The following is a 14,418-nucleotide window of genomic DNA, read 5'->3' on the forward strand; positions in this document are numbered from 1 at the left end:
TAAAATCATGAGTGATGTTGAGAAAGTGGATAAGGAAAAGTTATTTACTTATTCCCATAATACAAGAACTAGGGGTCACCAAATGAAATTAATAGGCAGCAGGTTTAAAACAAATAAAAGGAAGTTCCTCTTCACATAGTGCACAGTCAACCTGTGGAACTCCTTACCTGAGGAGGTTGTGAAGGCTGGACTATAACAGGGTTTAAGACAGAACTGGATAAATTCATGGAGGCTAAGTCCATTAATGGCTATTAGCCAGGCTGGGTAAGGAATGGTGTCCCTAGCCTCTGTCTGTCAGAGGGTGGAGATGGATGGCAGGAGAGAGATCACTTGTTCATTCCCTGTTCTGTTCACTCCCTCTGGGGCACCTGGCATTGGCCACTGGCGGCAGACAGGATACTGGGCTGGATGGACCTTTCATCTAACCCAGTCCGGCCATTCTTATGTTCATGTTCTTATGGCCTGCTCCCCGCCCCTCCACCAGCCAAGGAAAGGTAACCAGACCCTCTGCACTAAAACCTGCCTTGACCATGAAAGATCAGCGTGGGTCTGACCCCACGTTTACAAGCAATTTCAGTCAGACCCAGGTCTGTGTACCAGGCACCCAGCTGTCGAGCTGCTGCCCCAGGAACAGGCTGGCTGGTAGGACTGTGTCGTGCTCCGCTGTGGGTTTGGTACACAGGGCCGCATACGTGGCATGACGCTCTGCCCTGAGGCAAGGTGAGGAGAGCGGCGCACGGACGCAGCCGGCACCAGGGGATTCTGCTGCACCACCTCAGAGCCTGCACGGAGGGGAACCTCTGAGCCCAGCTTCCACGCAGAGCAAGCTGGGGCTGGGCTCAGAGGAAGCGCTGTTGCCTGGCACCTTTAAACCTGCCGAGGCCAGAGCCCCGGGGACGGGAATGTCGACACAGCACGCGCACCAGCAGGCAAGTGGTTGCTTTTATTAACAGCTGAGCACTTCCCTGGCTGCGTCTCTGTGCCAGGCCAGTTCCCGGATACTGGGACTGCAGTGTTGCCTCGGGCTCCTTCACGCCCGCAGGCTGGATCGGGCCTGACAGCGAGGCCAGGCCTGTCCTTTCAGCAGGCCCCAGCACCTGCTGCCCACCCACCAGGCAGTTTTCGTGAGTGCCCAGGGCCGTGGGTCTAACAGTCTCTCCTCCTTCGCAGGCCTTGCCTGTCCCTGCAGTGCTCTGGCAAGGTGGGGCCTGGCCCGCAGCCTCGTGTATTCCCAGCAGGTGGTGGTGTGGGCCGGCCTCCATCCATCCCATGCAGGAAGGGCCCCCTCCCCCATGCCCCTTTGGGGTCCACAGCTGGGAGGTTGGCGTGGAGCGGGCAGCTGAGCCGGGCAGCCTGCGGCGACGGATCCGGCGGAGCATCGCCCTGTAGAGATCCGTTTGCCTCGTCTCCCCCTCCTCAGGGCTGGCGTGCACGGCCAGGCTCACCCGGGCGCCCGTCAGGAGGGAGAGGAAGCGGGTGAGTGTGTGCGACATGCCCACGTCCTCACTGCTGCATGCTGCTGGCCTGCATTGCCCAAGGGCCTGGGCCTGGCTCCAGGTTCGAGGCCGGGGGGGCCTGCAGGCTCTGCTGGTTTTGCCAGAGCTGATGCAGCTCCTTGAACTGCTCCACCATCTTGTCTTTCAGGTCCGGATGGGAGATCTGTAGGCGGATGCTGTCTGCCGACCAGGAGAGCTCCCCAGAGAACATCTCCAGCAGGATCCGGGCGGCCACTGGCACGACCTGGGCGGCAGACAGAGAGCAGGCAGTAGCTAGCCGGCTTCCCTCTGCAGCCAGCTCACCCCTGCCCCCACACAGCCTCAACCCCTGGTCTGCCCCCCACGTCCTGCAAGGATCTTGGGCTGAGTCACCCAGCCCTTCTCTGGAGTCCCTGCTCCCAGCACCTGACCCCTGCCGGGTAACAGCTACTCCTGCTGCTGCGTCTCCCGGCAGGCCGGGGCTGCGATTTGGTCGTAAGCTGCACGGGGCAGAGGCCTTGTTTAGCACCGGTAAAATACCTGAGCTTGTCCCAGGGAGGGGAGTGGCGGAGAGGCCGGCAGCACCCAGGGGCCGGCTGAATGAGGGAGCAGCGAGGAATCGGTGGCCGAGTTTCCCATCCAAGACTGATCCCGGCTCCCAGCCCGAGATGCTCTGGTGACCCCGTTCTTGGGAAGGGACTCGCACCCAGCCCTGGCCCTCACAATCCCCCTTTGCAAGCTGTAGGCATCTACCGGCCCCAACCACTCGGCCTTCCCTGGGGGCCCACTGGCGCGTCCCCGTTCTAGCCTTGGCCTGCGCGCACGCAGCCCGGGGCTCGGGCAGTCTGGCACCTGGCTTGCTAGGCCACAGTTCCACGGCTGGCGTGTCCAGCTGCAGGCTGGGCAGCAGGAAGGGGGAAGATGGGCCAAGGGGGAGAGGCGGAGGGTCCGTAACAGCCAAGCCAGCAGCCAGGCCCACAGCTGGCCCAGTTGTGGGGCCATAGGCCCTGCTCCCAGGGGCGAGAGCGGGCATGGGACCCCTTACCTGGACGGTGATCAGTTTCTTCTCCTTCGGCTTCTGGTCCGGCCACTCCTCCCCGAAGCAGAGGAAGATTTCGAAGGGGGGCGGCGTGCTGGTCTGGCCCTTCTGGAACAGGATGAGCCCTAGGGAGCCCCACAACAGACACGGCATGAGGGGCAGGGCCAGCATCTAGCGATACCCCCCCAGCCGCGTGGGAGGGGCCAGGGCCAGAGGGGAGGGGCCCTAGCGGACTGGGGGCAGAGACGCCAGGCTGGGGCCGGGGCTGGGGCCGGGGAGCCAGGACGTGCAGGGCAGGACTGGCCCCCGGCCCCTCCGCTCACCGTTGAGGAAGTTCTCCAGGCTGAAGAGTTTGATCTTCCTCTCGCGCTCGATGGGGTTGGGGCCGGCCCGCTCGCCGGCGCAGGGCCCCGTCCAGAAGACCTTGCACTGGCACAGCCGGACGGCGTAGATGTCCTGGCCCTGCAGCTCCAGGATCAGGCCCCGGTCCATGACGTCCAGCAGCTGGTGGGTGTAGAAGCGCTGCTTCTCGTTGGGGATGTGCTCGGTGCTGGGGAAGCGCACCTGCTCCAGCGTCACGGGCCCGAAGAGCTCCACCTGCTCGTGCGTGGGCTCCAGGCTGCTGTGGAACAGCCGGCACCCGTGGGGGTTGCTGATGGTCAGGGAGCTGGCCTGCCGCCCGCGGTAGTGGAACTTGAGCTCCAGGTCGGTCACTGGCCGCGGGGAGAGCGAGACAAGCCCGTTAGCCGGGGAAATAGCCCTGGGCTACCGTCCTGCCGCTACCTCCCGCCACGCTCTCCCCCCGCGCACCGGCACGGTCCCGGCGCTAGGCGCTGTCCGGACCGAATGGCAGGTAGCCCCCCCCGGAGAGCTCGCAGGCCCGGTGCCCGTGCACCAGGCTAGAAGGGGCAGCGCAAGGACGCAGCGAGGGCTCTTACGTGGCAGCATGTGCGGGCTGATGAGCAGGTCTGGGATGAACTGTTCCATGGGCTGCAGAGACACGTCCCCGGGGGGCAGGTTCTGCAGGCTCCCGGCGGGGCTCTGGGCGGGCAGCTCCCCTGCTGCGAAGGCGCCGGCGGTGGGAGGCGGAGGCGCCGACACGTCCGGGTGGAGGAGTTCCTGGGCGCCCAGCGGGGGGAAGGAGCCGTTCCCGCAGGGGTTGGGATACAGGACTTCCCGCTTCGGCCACACGTAGGAGGGGAGCGGCTCCACGCACTGGCTGGGATCTGAAAGCCACCAAAACACACTGGCTCAGGATCCGGCCCCCCGTCAGCCCGAGCCAGCCGCGGGCAGGGCCCTGGCATCACCAGCCGAGCCCGGCTCCAGCCCACGACGCCCAACACCCAGGCCCTGGGGGCCGGCCAGCGGGCCAGGGCTCCCTCGGCACACGGCCCCTGCTCTCCAGCAACCCTGGTGCAAGCAGGGGCGGCTCTACAAATTTGGCCGCCCCAAGCAGTTATGCCCGGGAGGCGCCCCCGAGCCGCGGGAGCAGCGGACCTCCCGCGGGCCTGACTGCGGAGGGTCCGCTGGTCGCGCGGCTCAGCTGGACCTCCCGCAGCTGCGGGCGGTTCGCTGGTCCGGCGGCTCTGCTTGAGCTGCCGCAGTCATGCCTGCGGGAGGTCCAGCCGAGCCGCGGGACCAGCGAACCGTCCGCAGTCATGCCTGCGGGAGGTCCGCAGCTCCCCGGGCTCCGGGGGACCACCCGCAGGCATGACTGCGGCAGGTCCGCCGGCCCAGCCTGCCGCCCCCCCGGGAAAGGGCCGCCCCAGGCGGGTGCTTGCCGCGCTGGGCTCTGGAGCCGGCCCTGGGTGCAAGGTCCCTCGCCCTAACGGAGAGCAAAGGAGGAAAACAACTGACCCTTCCGGATGGGAGCTGGGTCCTTGAGTGCCCCACATGGGAGGGTGGATCGAGGTTAAAAGAGGGGCAGCCCCCAACCTGGGGTGGGGTCTCGCTGTGCGAGCCGAGCCCCCGGGGCACTTTGGAAGCTGAGACCCACTGCCTGGGGGACAAACCCAGCTCGTGACCGGGGGAAGAGGGGGACAACCAGCCGGCAGCACCCTCCACCCTTCTCCTCCCCAGTGGGGGGTCCGGGTGGAGCAGGGGGGAGGGGGCAGACTCAGGAGGGAGGTGCTCAGAGCCCCCGTGGTGACAAGACTTTGCTGGCCCTGGGTGGCTGGGCTGCAGTGACCCCGCCAATGGGCCGGGGCGAGGCCGAGAGACGCCCTGGCTAGCGTCCCGGCCCCCGAGATCAGCCACTGGGGCCCGTCACAATCCCCGGCCTCAGGCCGAGCCGGCACCTGGCCTGTCGCAGGCCTGGGCACGGTGTCAGCTTGCAGGGCACCCGAGGGAGGGAGGGAGGGAGGGTTTAACCGGGCCCCAGAGGGCTCGGTAGATCGGAGAGCAGACTAGCCCTGTCCCCACGTTGCCAGGCGCCGCCGCCTGCCCTCCCCGCACTCACCCGCTATCGTCAGCGTCGTCAGTTTCTGCAGCTGCGAGAGAGACGGGAGGTGCCGGTTACTGGGGCAGTGACAGACCCAGGGGAGGGGGCAGAGTAGAGGGGCCAACTTTCTAATCGCACAAAAGCTAACGACCTCGCCCTGCCCCCGCCCCCTCTCTGAGACCCCACCCCACCCCGCCCCCGCTCACTCCATCCCCCTCCCTCCATCGCTCGCCCTCCCCCACCCTCACTCACTTGCACCGGGCTGGGGCAGGCTCTGGGGTGGGGCCAGAAGTGAGGGGTGCAGGGTGTGGGAGGGAGCTCCGGGCTGAGGCAGGGGGTTGCATTGTGGAGGGTGAAGGCTCCGGCTGGGGGTGCGGGCTCTGGGGTGGGGCCAGGGATAAGGGGGTTGGGGTCTGGGAGGGGGCTCAGGGCTGGGGCAGGGGGTTGAGGTGCAGGAATGGGGTGCAGGCCCCAGGACGGGGCTCAGGGCTGGGGGTTGAGGTGCAGGAGGGGGTTGGGGTACAGGAGGGGGTGCGGGCTCCGGGAGGGGGCTCAGGACTGGGGCAGGGGGTTGGAGTGCAGGAGGGGGGTATGGGGTGAGGGCTCCAACCAGGGGGCACTGATCTCAGGCGGCTCCCGGAAGCGGCTGGCATGTCCGGCTCCTTGGCAAAAGTGCGGACAGGTGGCTCTGCGCGCTGCCCACTCCTGCAGGTGCCGCCCCCGCAGTGCCCATTGGCTGTGGTTCCTGGGCAATGGGAGCTGCAAAGCCTCCCTGGCCACCCCTGCGTCTAGGAGCCGGACGTGGCAGCCACGCGGAGCCAGGGCAGGCAGGGAGCCTGCCTTAGCCCCGCCAACTGGACTTTGAACAGCCCGATCAGCAGTACGGATGGAGCCGCCAGGGTCCCTTTTCGACCGAGCGTCCCACTTGAAACCGGACTCCTGGCAACACAAGAGCAGTCAGCCCACGCAACCAAAAGGATTCCCCCACCCCCGGGGCTCGGCAGCCAGCCCGCTGGCTAGCGGGGCCAGCGCTGTGCGGCGGGGGGCGAGCTCAGGGCTTTCGGGGGACACTCCATGGAAAGCTCTGGCAGCCTGCGAAGTGCGTAATGGTTCACAGCCCAGCTGGCCTATTGCACCAGGGGCACGGTGCCTTGCTGGGGGTGGCGGCGTTCACCCACACCCACACGCAGGCCAACCCCGTCACTCACCTCCTCCTCCTCCTCGCCCAGGCAGCAGGTGTGATCGTCCCCGGCCAGCGAGTCTGCAATGGAGACACGGGGGGAGGGGGGGGGGTAGCAAGTCACACATGGGGGTCATGGGGCCCACTGGCTGGGGGAGTCACGGGGCCCGTTTGCTGGGGGAGGTGTCATGGGGCCTGTTAGTTGGGGGTGAGACGGGGGTCACAGGGCCTGCTAGCTGGGAGGGGTGATGGGGCAGTGAGGGTGTCGGGGGTGCGTCACGGAACCCATTAGCTGGGTTGTGGAGACTGGGTCACGGGGGCCGTTAGCCGGGTGGGGTGAGGCTGTGGGGAGGTTAAGGGGCTGGGGTGTCCTGGGGCCTGTTTGCTGGGTGGGGTAAGGGTGTGGGGGGGTCACAGGGCCTGTTTGCTGGGTTGTGGGGGGCCTGTCAGTCACAGGCGCTGTTAGCTGGCTCGTGTGAGGGTGTGGGGTAGTGTTGCCAACTTTCTAGTCACACAAAACTGAACACCCTAGCCCCGCCCCTTCCCTGAGGCTCCACCCCCCACTCACTACATCCCCCTCCCTCGGTGGCTCACTCTCCCCCACCCTCACTCACTTTCACTGGGCTGGGACAAGGGGTTTCGGGTGCAGGAGGGGGTGAGGGCTCCAGCTGGGGGGTGCAGGCTCGGGATGGGGCTGGGACAAGGGGTTTCGGGTGCAGGAGGGGGTGAGGGCTTGGGGTGGGGCTGGGGTGAGGGGTTTCGGGTGCAGGAGGGGGTGAGGGCTCCAGCTGGGGGGTGCAGGCTCGGGATGGGGCTGGGACAAGGGGTTTCGGGTGCAGGAGGGGGCTCCGGGTTTGGGGGGGGCTCAGGGCAGGGGCTCGGGGCGGGGGGTGTCGGGTGCAGGAGGGGGCTCTGGGTGTGGGGGGGGGCTCGGGGTGGGGGTGAGGGGCGAGGGGTTTCGGGTGCAGGAGGGGGCTCCGGGTTTGGGGGGGGCTCGGGGCGGGGGGTTTCGGGTGCAGGAGGGGGCTCCGGGTTTGGGGGGGGCTCGGGGCGGGGGGTATCGGGAGCAGGAGGGGGATCTGGGTTTGGGGGGGGCTCGGGGCGGGGGGTTTCGGGTGCAGGAGGGGGCTCTGGGTTTGGGGGGGTGGCTCGGGGCGAGGGGTTTCGGGTGCAGGAGGGGGCTCCGGGTTTGGGGGGGGGCTCAGGGCGGGGGCTCGGGGCGGGGGGTTTTGGGTGCAGGAGGGGGCTCTGGGTTTGGGGGGGGCTCGGGGCGGGGGCGAGGGGTTTTGGGTGCAGGAGGGGGCTCCGGGTTTGGGGGGGGGGCTCAGGGCGGGGGCTTACCTCGGGCGGCTCCCAGTCAGTGGCGCTAAGGCAGGCTCCCTGCCTGTCCCGGCTCCATGCTTCGCCCCGGAAGTGGCCAGCAGATCCGGGCCCTAGGTGTGGGGCCGGTGCTCAGGGTGGGGGCAGCGTGTGGACACCCGTGTCCCCTCGCCTAGGAGCCGGACCTGCTGGCCGCTTCCGGGCAGGGCCGCCCAGGGGATTCAGGGGGCCTGGGCACCACTGCGGCGCTCGTACTCCCCGGGCGGCGCCCCGAGTCTGCGGCGGCGGCAGCGGGGGGCCCTTCACTCGCTCCGCGTCCTCGGCAGCACTGAAGGACCCGCCGCCGAAGTGCCGCTGAAGACCCAGACCGCCACTGGGTGAGTGAAAATTAAAAAGGCGCCACTAGCCAGGGAAGGGATTCAGGGCCAGGGCTCGCGGGGCCCCTGCGGGGTCTGGGGGAAATTGCCCCACTTGCCCCCCCCCCCGAGCGGCCCTGCTTCCGGGGCGCAGCGCAGAGCCGGGACGGGCAGGGACCAGCCTGTCGTAGCCCTGCTATGCCGCCGACTGGACTTTTAATGGCGTTCCCGTCGAAAACCAGAGACCTGGGCACCTGGGGGGGGGACACGTGGGCTGTTAGCTGGGTGTGGTGGGGAGTCATGCGGCCTGGTAGCTGGGTTGCCAGGGATGGGTCACGAGGCCTGTTTGCAGGGTGAGTTTGCTGGGTGGGGTGTCATGGGGCCTGGTAGCTGGGCTGCAGGGGCGGTGAGTCACGGGGAGGGGGCTGGAGGTGCTGTGGGGCCTGTTTGCGGGATGTTTCTTGGGTGGGGGCACCGGCAGCGCCCCCAAGCACTGAGAGGCTCTCCAGGCGGTCCCTGCCCAGCCTCTGCAGCTCTGAGATGGGGCCGCCGAAGATGGGAAATAGGCCATAGAAGCCCGGGCGGGGATGGGGGGGGGTTATCCTCCCTTCCCCCCCTCAGAAAAGAGGACCCGACCCTCATTTCTCCCAGCAGCCTCATTTCCAGGCACCCTGCTTGTCCCCCAGTTCCCCTCCTCCCCCAGCCCAGTCCCCCCTTACCATAAGAACGGCCATACTGGGTCGGACCAAAGGTCCATCTAACCCAGTATCCTGTCTGCCGACAGTGGCCAATGCCAGGTGCCCCAGAGGGAGTGAACAGAACAGGGAATCATCAAGTGATCCATCCCCTGTCACCCATTCCCAGCTTCTGGCAAACAGAGGCTGGGGACACCATCCCTGCCCATCCTGGCTAATAGCCATTGATGGACCTGTCCTCCATGAATGTATCTAGTTCTTTTTTGAACCCTGTTATGGCCTTGGCCTTCACAACATCCTCTGGCAAAGAGTTCCACAGGTTGACTGTGCGTTGTGTGAAGAAATACTTCCTTTTGTTTGTTTTAAACCAGCTGCCCATTAATTTCATTTGGTGGCCCCTAGTTCTTGTGTTATGAGGAGTAAATAACACTTCCTTATTTACTTTCTCCACACCAGTCATGATTTTATAGACCTCAATCATGTCCCACCTTCGTCATCCCTGTTCCAAGCTGAAAAGTCCCAGTCTTATTAATCTCACCTCATACGGAAGCCATTCCAGACCCCTAATCATTTTTGTTGCCCTTTTCTGAACCTTTTCCAATTCCAATATATCTGTTTTGAGGTAGGGCGACCACATCTGCACGCAGTATTCAAGGTGTGGATGTACCATGGATTTATACTGAGGCCATATGATATTTTCTGTCTTATTATCTCTCCCTTTCTTCATGATTCCCAACATTCTGTTCGCTGTCTGGCTGCTGCTGCACGTTGAGTGGATGTTTTCAGAGAACTCTCCACAATGACTCCAAGATCTTCCTTGAGTGGTAACAGCTCATTTAGACCCCACCGTTTTATATGTACAGTTGGGATCATGTTTTCCAACGTGCATTACTTTGCATTTACCAACATTGAATTTAATCTGCCATTTTGTTGCCCAGTCACCTCGTTTTGAGGGAGCTTTTTGTAGCTCTTCACAGTCTGCCTGGGGCTTAACTATCTTGAGTAGTTTTCTATCATCTGCAGATGTTGCCACCTCACTGTTTACCCTTTTCCAGATCATTTATGAATATGTTGAATAGGACTGGGCCCAGTACTGACCCCTGGGGGACACCACCATTTACCTCTCTCCATTCTAAAAACTGACCAGTTATTCCTACCCTTTGTTTCCTGTCTTTTAACTAGTTACCAATCCATGAGAGAACCTTCTCCCGTATCCCATGGCAGCTCACTGTGCTCAAGAGCCTTTGGTGCGGGACCTTGTCACAGGCTTTCTGACCGTCTAAGCACACTCTATGCACTGGCTCCCCCTTGCCCGGGCTGCTGGTACCTCCGTTGGGCTGGTGGCCCTCGTACACCTCGTAGATCTTGTAGGGCTGCATGGGCGTGTCCTTGGTGCCGTCGTAGATCAGCTTGAACTCGCGGCTCTTGTTGAGGGCGCAGCGCAGGTTGGCTTTCCACTTGGCTGGGTCCGGCTCATCTACCCCTTCGTTGTACTTGCCGGTCTCCTTGGCCCAGGCCTGGGAGGTTGGGATGCAGGGGGTGATCACGGACATAGGTCAAGCCCCAGCCCCAGTGCTAGGAGCCGGGAAATCCAAGCTTTCACCCGTCCGTTGATGAAAGATTCACTCCTGAACTGCTCTGTGGCTAAGCGGTGACAAGGGGCAGCTGGGGGGTGGCCCGGGGAGAAGGCAGCTCGGAGACGCTCTCCCGACACAGGCCTGCGGCTAAGCGGTGACAAGGGGCAGCCGGGGGGTGGCCCGGGGAGAAGGCAGCTCGGAGACGCTCTCCCGACACAGGCCTGCGGCTAAGCGGTGACAAGGGGCAGCCGGGGGGTGGCCCGGGAGAAAGGCAGCTCGGAGACGCTCTCCCGACACAGGCCTGCGGCTAAGCGGTGACAAGGGGCAGCCGGGGGGTGGCCCGGGGAGAAGGCAGCTCGGAGACGCTCTCCCGACACAGGCCTGTGGCTAAGCGGTGACAAGGGGCAGCCGGGGGGTGGCCCGGGGAGAAGGCAGCTCGGAGACACTCTCCCGACACAGGCCTGCGGCTAAGCGGTGACAAGGGGCAGCCCAGGGGTGGCCTGGGGAGAAGGCAGCTCGGAGACACTCTCCCGACACAGGCCTGCGGCTAAGCGGTGACAAGGGGCAGCCGGGGGGTGGCCCGGGGAGAAGGCAGCTCGGAGACGCTCTCCCGACACAGGCCTGTGGCTAAGCGGTGACAAGGGGCAGCCGGGGGGTGGCCCGGGGAGAAGGCAGCTCGGAGATGCTCTCCCGACACAGGCCTGCGGCTAAGCGGTGACGAGGGGCAGCCGGGGGGTGGCCCGGGGAGAAGGCAGCTCGGAGATGCTCTCCCGACACAGGCCTGCGGCTAAGCGGTGACAAGGGGTAGCCGGGGGGTGGCCCGGGGAGAAGGCAGCTTGGAGACGCTCTCCCAACACATGTAATTCACTGGCAGGCCAGCACCAGGGCCAGAGCCTGCACCGCCTTCTGCAGTGACACTGGCTGGCATAAAATGGCGCAGGCTTCCGGGCCTGGCCGACAGCAGCACATCACCCCTGCGCAGCGGCGTCCGCAGGACAGTTCAGAGAGGGGTGCGGACATCATGCCTCCTGCTGGGAGGTGGGTATGATCGGCCCCGTTTCATGGCGGGGGGTGGGGGTGAGGCCTTTTCAAACACCTCAGGAGATGGCTAACTGAGTGGCCTGGTGGCTAGTCCCGCACAGCAAGCATGGTGCATTCTGGGACACCAGGGGGTTATGCCGTCCCGTGAGCCTCCCCACAAGGGGGCAGAGGGACCCATGGCCTGCTCCAGTGCAGCAGCTCCTGGGAGTCCCAGGCGGGGTCACATCACATTGTGCGTGTGACCCAGCCAACCCCGTTCCTTACTTGTCAGCTGGGTGCCATGTGCCCCAAGGGGTACCCCCCCAGCCTGGCGTCCCACGGGCCCCTGGGCGCTCACCTTGAACACGGTGTTCTCGTCGTCCTGCGTGGGGACGTGCCGGGTGGCATGGCGCCAGGGGATGCAGAAGAGCTTCCGCTCGGGGTTCACCCACTGCAGGCCTGGGTACTGGTTGCTGTTCACTTGGGCGATAAGCCAGGGCTTCAGGCGGATGCGACGGGGATGCGCGTTCATGGCGACTCACAGGGCTATGCCGGCCACCAGCCTGTGCAGCGAGAGAGAGGGAGAGTCTGTTACAGGGCCAGGCACGCTGGGGAGAGGGCAGAGCTAAGGGGAAAGGAATGGGGGAGGGGGAAGGGCAGGGATAATAGTGGGTGGGGGGAGGCAGAGTCCACCCTTCCCCATTTTTCACAGATTCACTGATCTGTCAGGCTGCGAGGGACCTCAAGCGATCACCAAATCCAGCCCTCTGCGCTGAGGAGGGACCAGGTAAACCTGGACCATCCCTGACAGGGGTTTGTCCAACCTGTTATTTTTTGTTTATTCAATTCAATTTTATTAAATCACCTGCGACTAAAGCAAAGATTTTGTCCCCGATATTTTTAGTAAACGTCACGGACAGGTCACGGGCAATAAACAAAAAGTCACGGAAGCCATGACCTGTCCCTGATGTTTACTAAAAATATCAGTGACAAAATGGGGATCTGTGGGTGCCCATACCCGCCTGCATTGGGTCAGCTGCATGGTGGCTAGGAGCTCCAAGGCCCCCGCCGCAGATTGTGTGTCGGCGATCCAGGGTCCCCCATCGCCCACGGCTGGGAGCTCGGGGGTTCCCCCACCGCCTGCGGCAAGCTTGGAGCTCCGGGGGCCGCCAGAGGCAATGGGAGTACCCTGAAGCTCCCCGCCAGCGCAGGCTGAAGTCACAGAGATCGCTGGAAGCCATGGATTCCATGACTTTTGCAACCTCCGTGACTAAATTGTGACTAAGCCTTACCTATGACACATCTGCTGCGAAAACAAAAGACAAACCTACAAATCTGAAGTCACCACAACATCTATATCCGTGTTTCTCAACCTTTTCGATACCACAGACAGGCTTGCTGCCTTCCTAAACCGTGTCAGGGGATCTCAGGGACCGGTGCCGGTCCGCGAACCGGTCGGTGAGAAACACTGATGTATATGATCCATTAAAATATCTGTCAGAGCCTAATAAAAACTCCCTTCTTCAGTGCAATACTAAAAGGACAAACATTGCCACCATTTTGATTACTACCAGGGGCTGAGAAGAAACATTATCTTTGGAGATGGTGATCAAAGCTCGTTTCCAATACAAGAGGTAAAATCCCACGTGCTCTCAGAAGCTGGAAAATTCTACAATCCAAAAGAGAGCGAGCTAGATTCTCCAGCACTCCAGATTTACATGGCCAAAACCGAAGATGTGAAGGAACGTTTTGACAGCTTGAAAGACAGCGGTTTCCATGGTTTGGCATCTTAGCTGAGTCTGTGCCTTAAGCAGCGGGGGGTTGAGAACTCATTCAAATATAGTTCAAAGACATGGGCCATCTTCAAAGGAGAAAACCAAAAGGCAAACTTGAAATCATGAATCATAGCCAGATGTTCTTCTGGGGGATGGGCTGTCACGCTCTGAGTACCAGATTACATCAATTATAAGATATCGACAAAGTGAGTAGCAGAAAAACCCAACAAAGCTATGATAAACTGGCAAGTGTTATACCAGGTTGTCCCTCCATCTCCTGGAGGCAAAGACGGGGCAGTTTATAATCTGGAAGAGGACAGATTTTAAAGCAAAATATAAGAAAAGCAATGCACGCTGCTCTGCTACTTACACAAAGAACACCCAACTCGGCATGTAAAAACGAGGCGAGGTAGACTTTGGGAGAAATAAAAGTCTGTTCAAAAAAATATTTTTAACAATCTCTAAGGCCAAAATTTGTCCCCTTAACCAAATGTCAACCCCATAGACTGTCTGCAATAAAATTCTTAGTGCCGGGGGGAAACTCTGTTCCCACCATGTGAGCGTGTAAAAAAGAGCAGAGCTATGGACCTTTTGGTTTAAGCCTTTATGATAAGGGGACCAGTGGTCCGAATGATAAAACTTTATCCCTAACTAAGTAAAAGCAGAGATTTGTTCCACAGGGTGGCTTCCACTCAATTTGAGGAGGGGTTCGTCCCCAAAATCATGATCTTGATCTTATAATTAAGTTACTATGAGAGTTACCATGAGAGGGAAAACAAGATAATAACTGGAGTGATCAAACAATCCCGTCATCAGTATATAATGACACTGGGATAGGTCGACCCTTAATTTATGGCAGAGAGAAACTACCTTCCGTTAAAACATCCACAATCTCTGGAAGCATTTAGAATAGCTAAAACCAAAGTCAACTTGTTTAGAGACAAATGGTTGTATGGACTTCACCAGCAGCTCATATTAGTCACAAATTTGAGAGGAATTCTCAGACTTAATAATTACGTCTCTGAGAGTTCTAACACGTGAGTCCTCCAATCTCCTCAATGATTGGTCATGAATGGCCGGGGTCCATTTTAGTCTTTTACAACCACTTTGGTCCACAGGGGTAATTAAAGCCGCCTCTTCACCCATCAGAAATACAGCTCTCCCTAGAAAGGGCACATCAGTCGTAATTATAGAGCAAGGCTGGTGGGTCACTAGGCTGTCCCTAAAAACCTCCAGTGACGGGGATTCCACAACCTCCCTTGGAAGCCTGTTCCAGAGCTTAACTACCCTGAGAGTTAGAAAGTTTTCCCTAATATCGAACTTAAGTCTGCCCTGCTGCAGATTACGCCCTTATTGCTTGTCCTACTGTCAGTGGACATGGAGAACAACTGATCCCCGTGCTCTTTACCACAGCCCGTAACAAGACTGTTCTCAGGTTTCCCCTCAGGCTTCCTTTCTCCAGACTAAACAGACCCCGTGTTTTAACCTCTCCTCACAGGTCAGGCTTTCTAAACCTTGGATCATTTTTGTTGCTCTCCTCT

General features: G+C 61.5%; 1 protein-coding gene across 7 annotated transcripts in view; it reads right to left on the minus strand.

Annotated features, from left to right (window-relative positions):
- Nucleotides 1-927: 927 nt before the first annotated feature.
- The window catches only part of IRF5 (interferon regulatory factor 5), a 47,767-nt gene continuing 34,276 nt past the window's right edge, over nucleotides 928-14,418 (minus strand). For all 7 annotated transcript variants that reach the window (XM_044991610.1, XM_044991638.1, XM_044991625.1 and 4 more), the window contains 8 exons: nucleotides 11,461-11,665; nucleotides 9,833-10,022; nucleotides 6,163-6,215; nucleotides 4,973-5,003; nucleotides 3,453-3,740; nucleotides 2,838-3,227; nucleotides 2,521-2,639; nucleotides 928-1,740 (listed from right to left, as the gene is read on the minus strand). In XM_044991610.1, the coding sequence (XP_044847545.1) occupies nucleotides 1,504-1,740; nucleotides 2,521-2,639; nucleotides 2,838-3,227; nucleotides 3,453-3,740; nucleotides 4,973-5,003; nucleotides 6,163-6,215; nucleotides 9,833-10,022; nucleotides 11,461-11,634 (1,482 nt within the window). In that variant the 5' untranslated portion in view covers nucleotides 11,635-11,665 and the 3' untranslated portion in view covers nucleotides 928-1,503. The remainder of the gene's footprint in view (nucleotides 1,741-2,520; nucleotides 2,640-2,837; nucleotides 3,228-3,452; nucleotides 3,741-4,972; nucleotides 5,004-6,162; nucleotides 6,216-9,832; nucleotides 10,023-11,460; nucleotides 11,666-14,418) is intronic.

The sequence above is a fragment of the Mauremys mutica genome, chromosome 1 (genome assembly GCF_020497125.1).
Source record: "Mauremys mutica isolate MM-2020 ecotype Southern chromosome 1, ASM2049712v1, whole genome shotgun sequence".
NCBI lineage: Eukaryota > Metazoa > Chordata > Testudines > Geoemydidae > Mauremys > Mauremys mutica.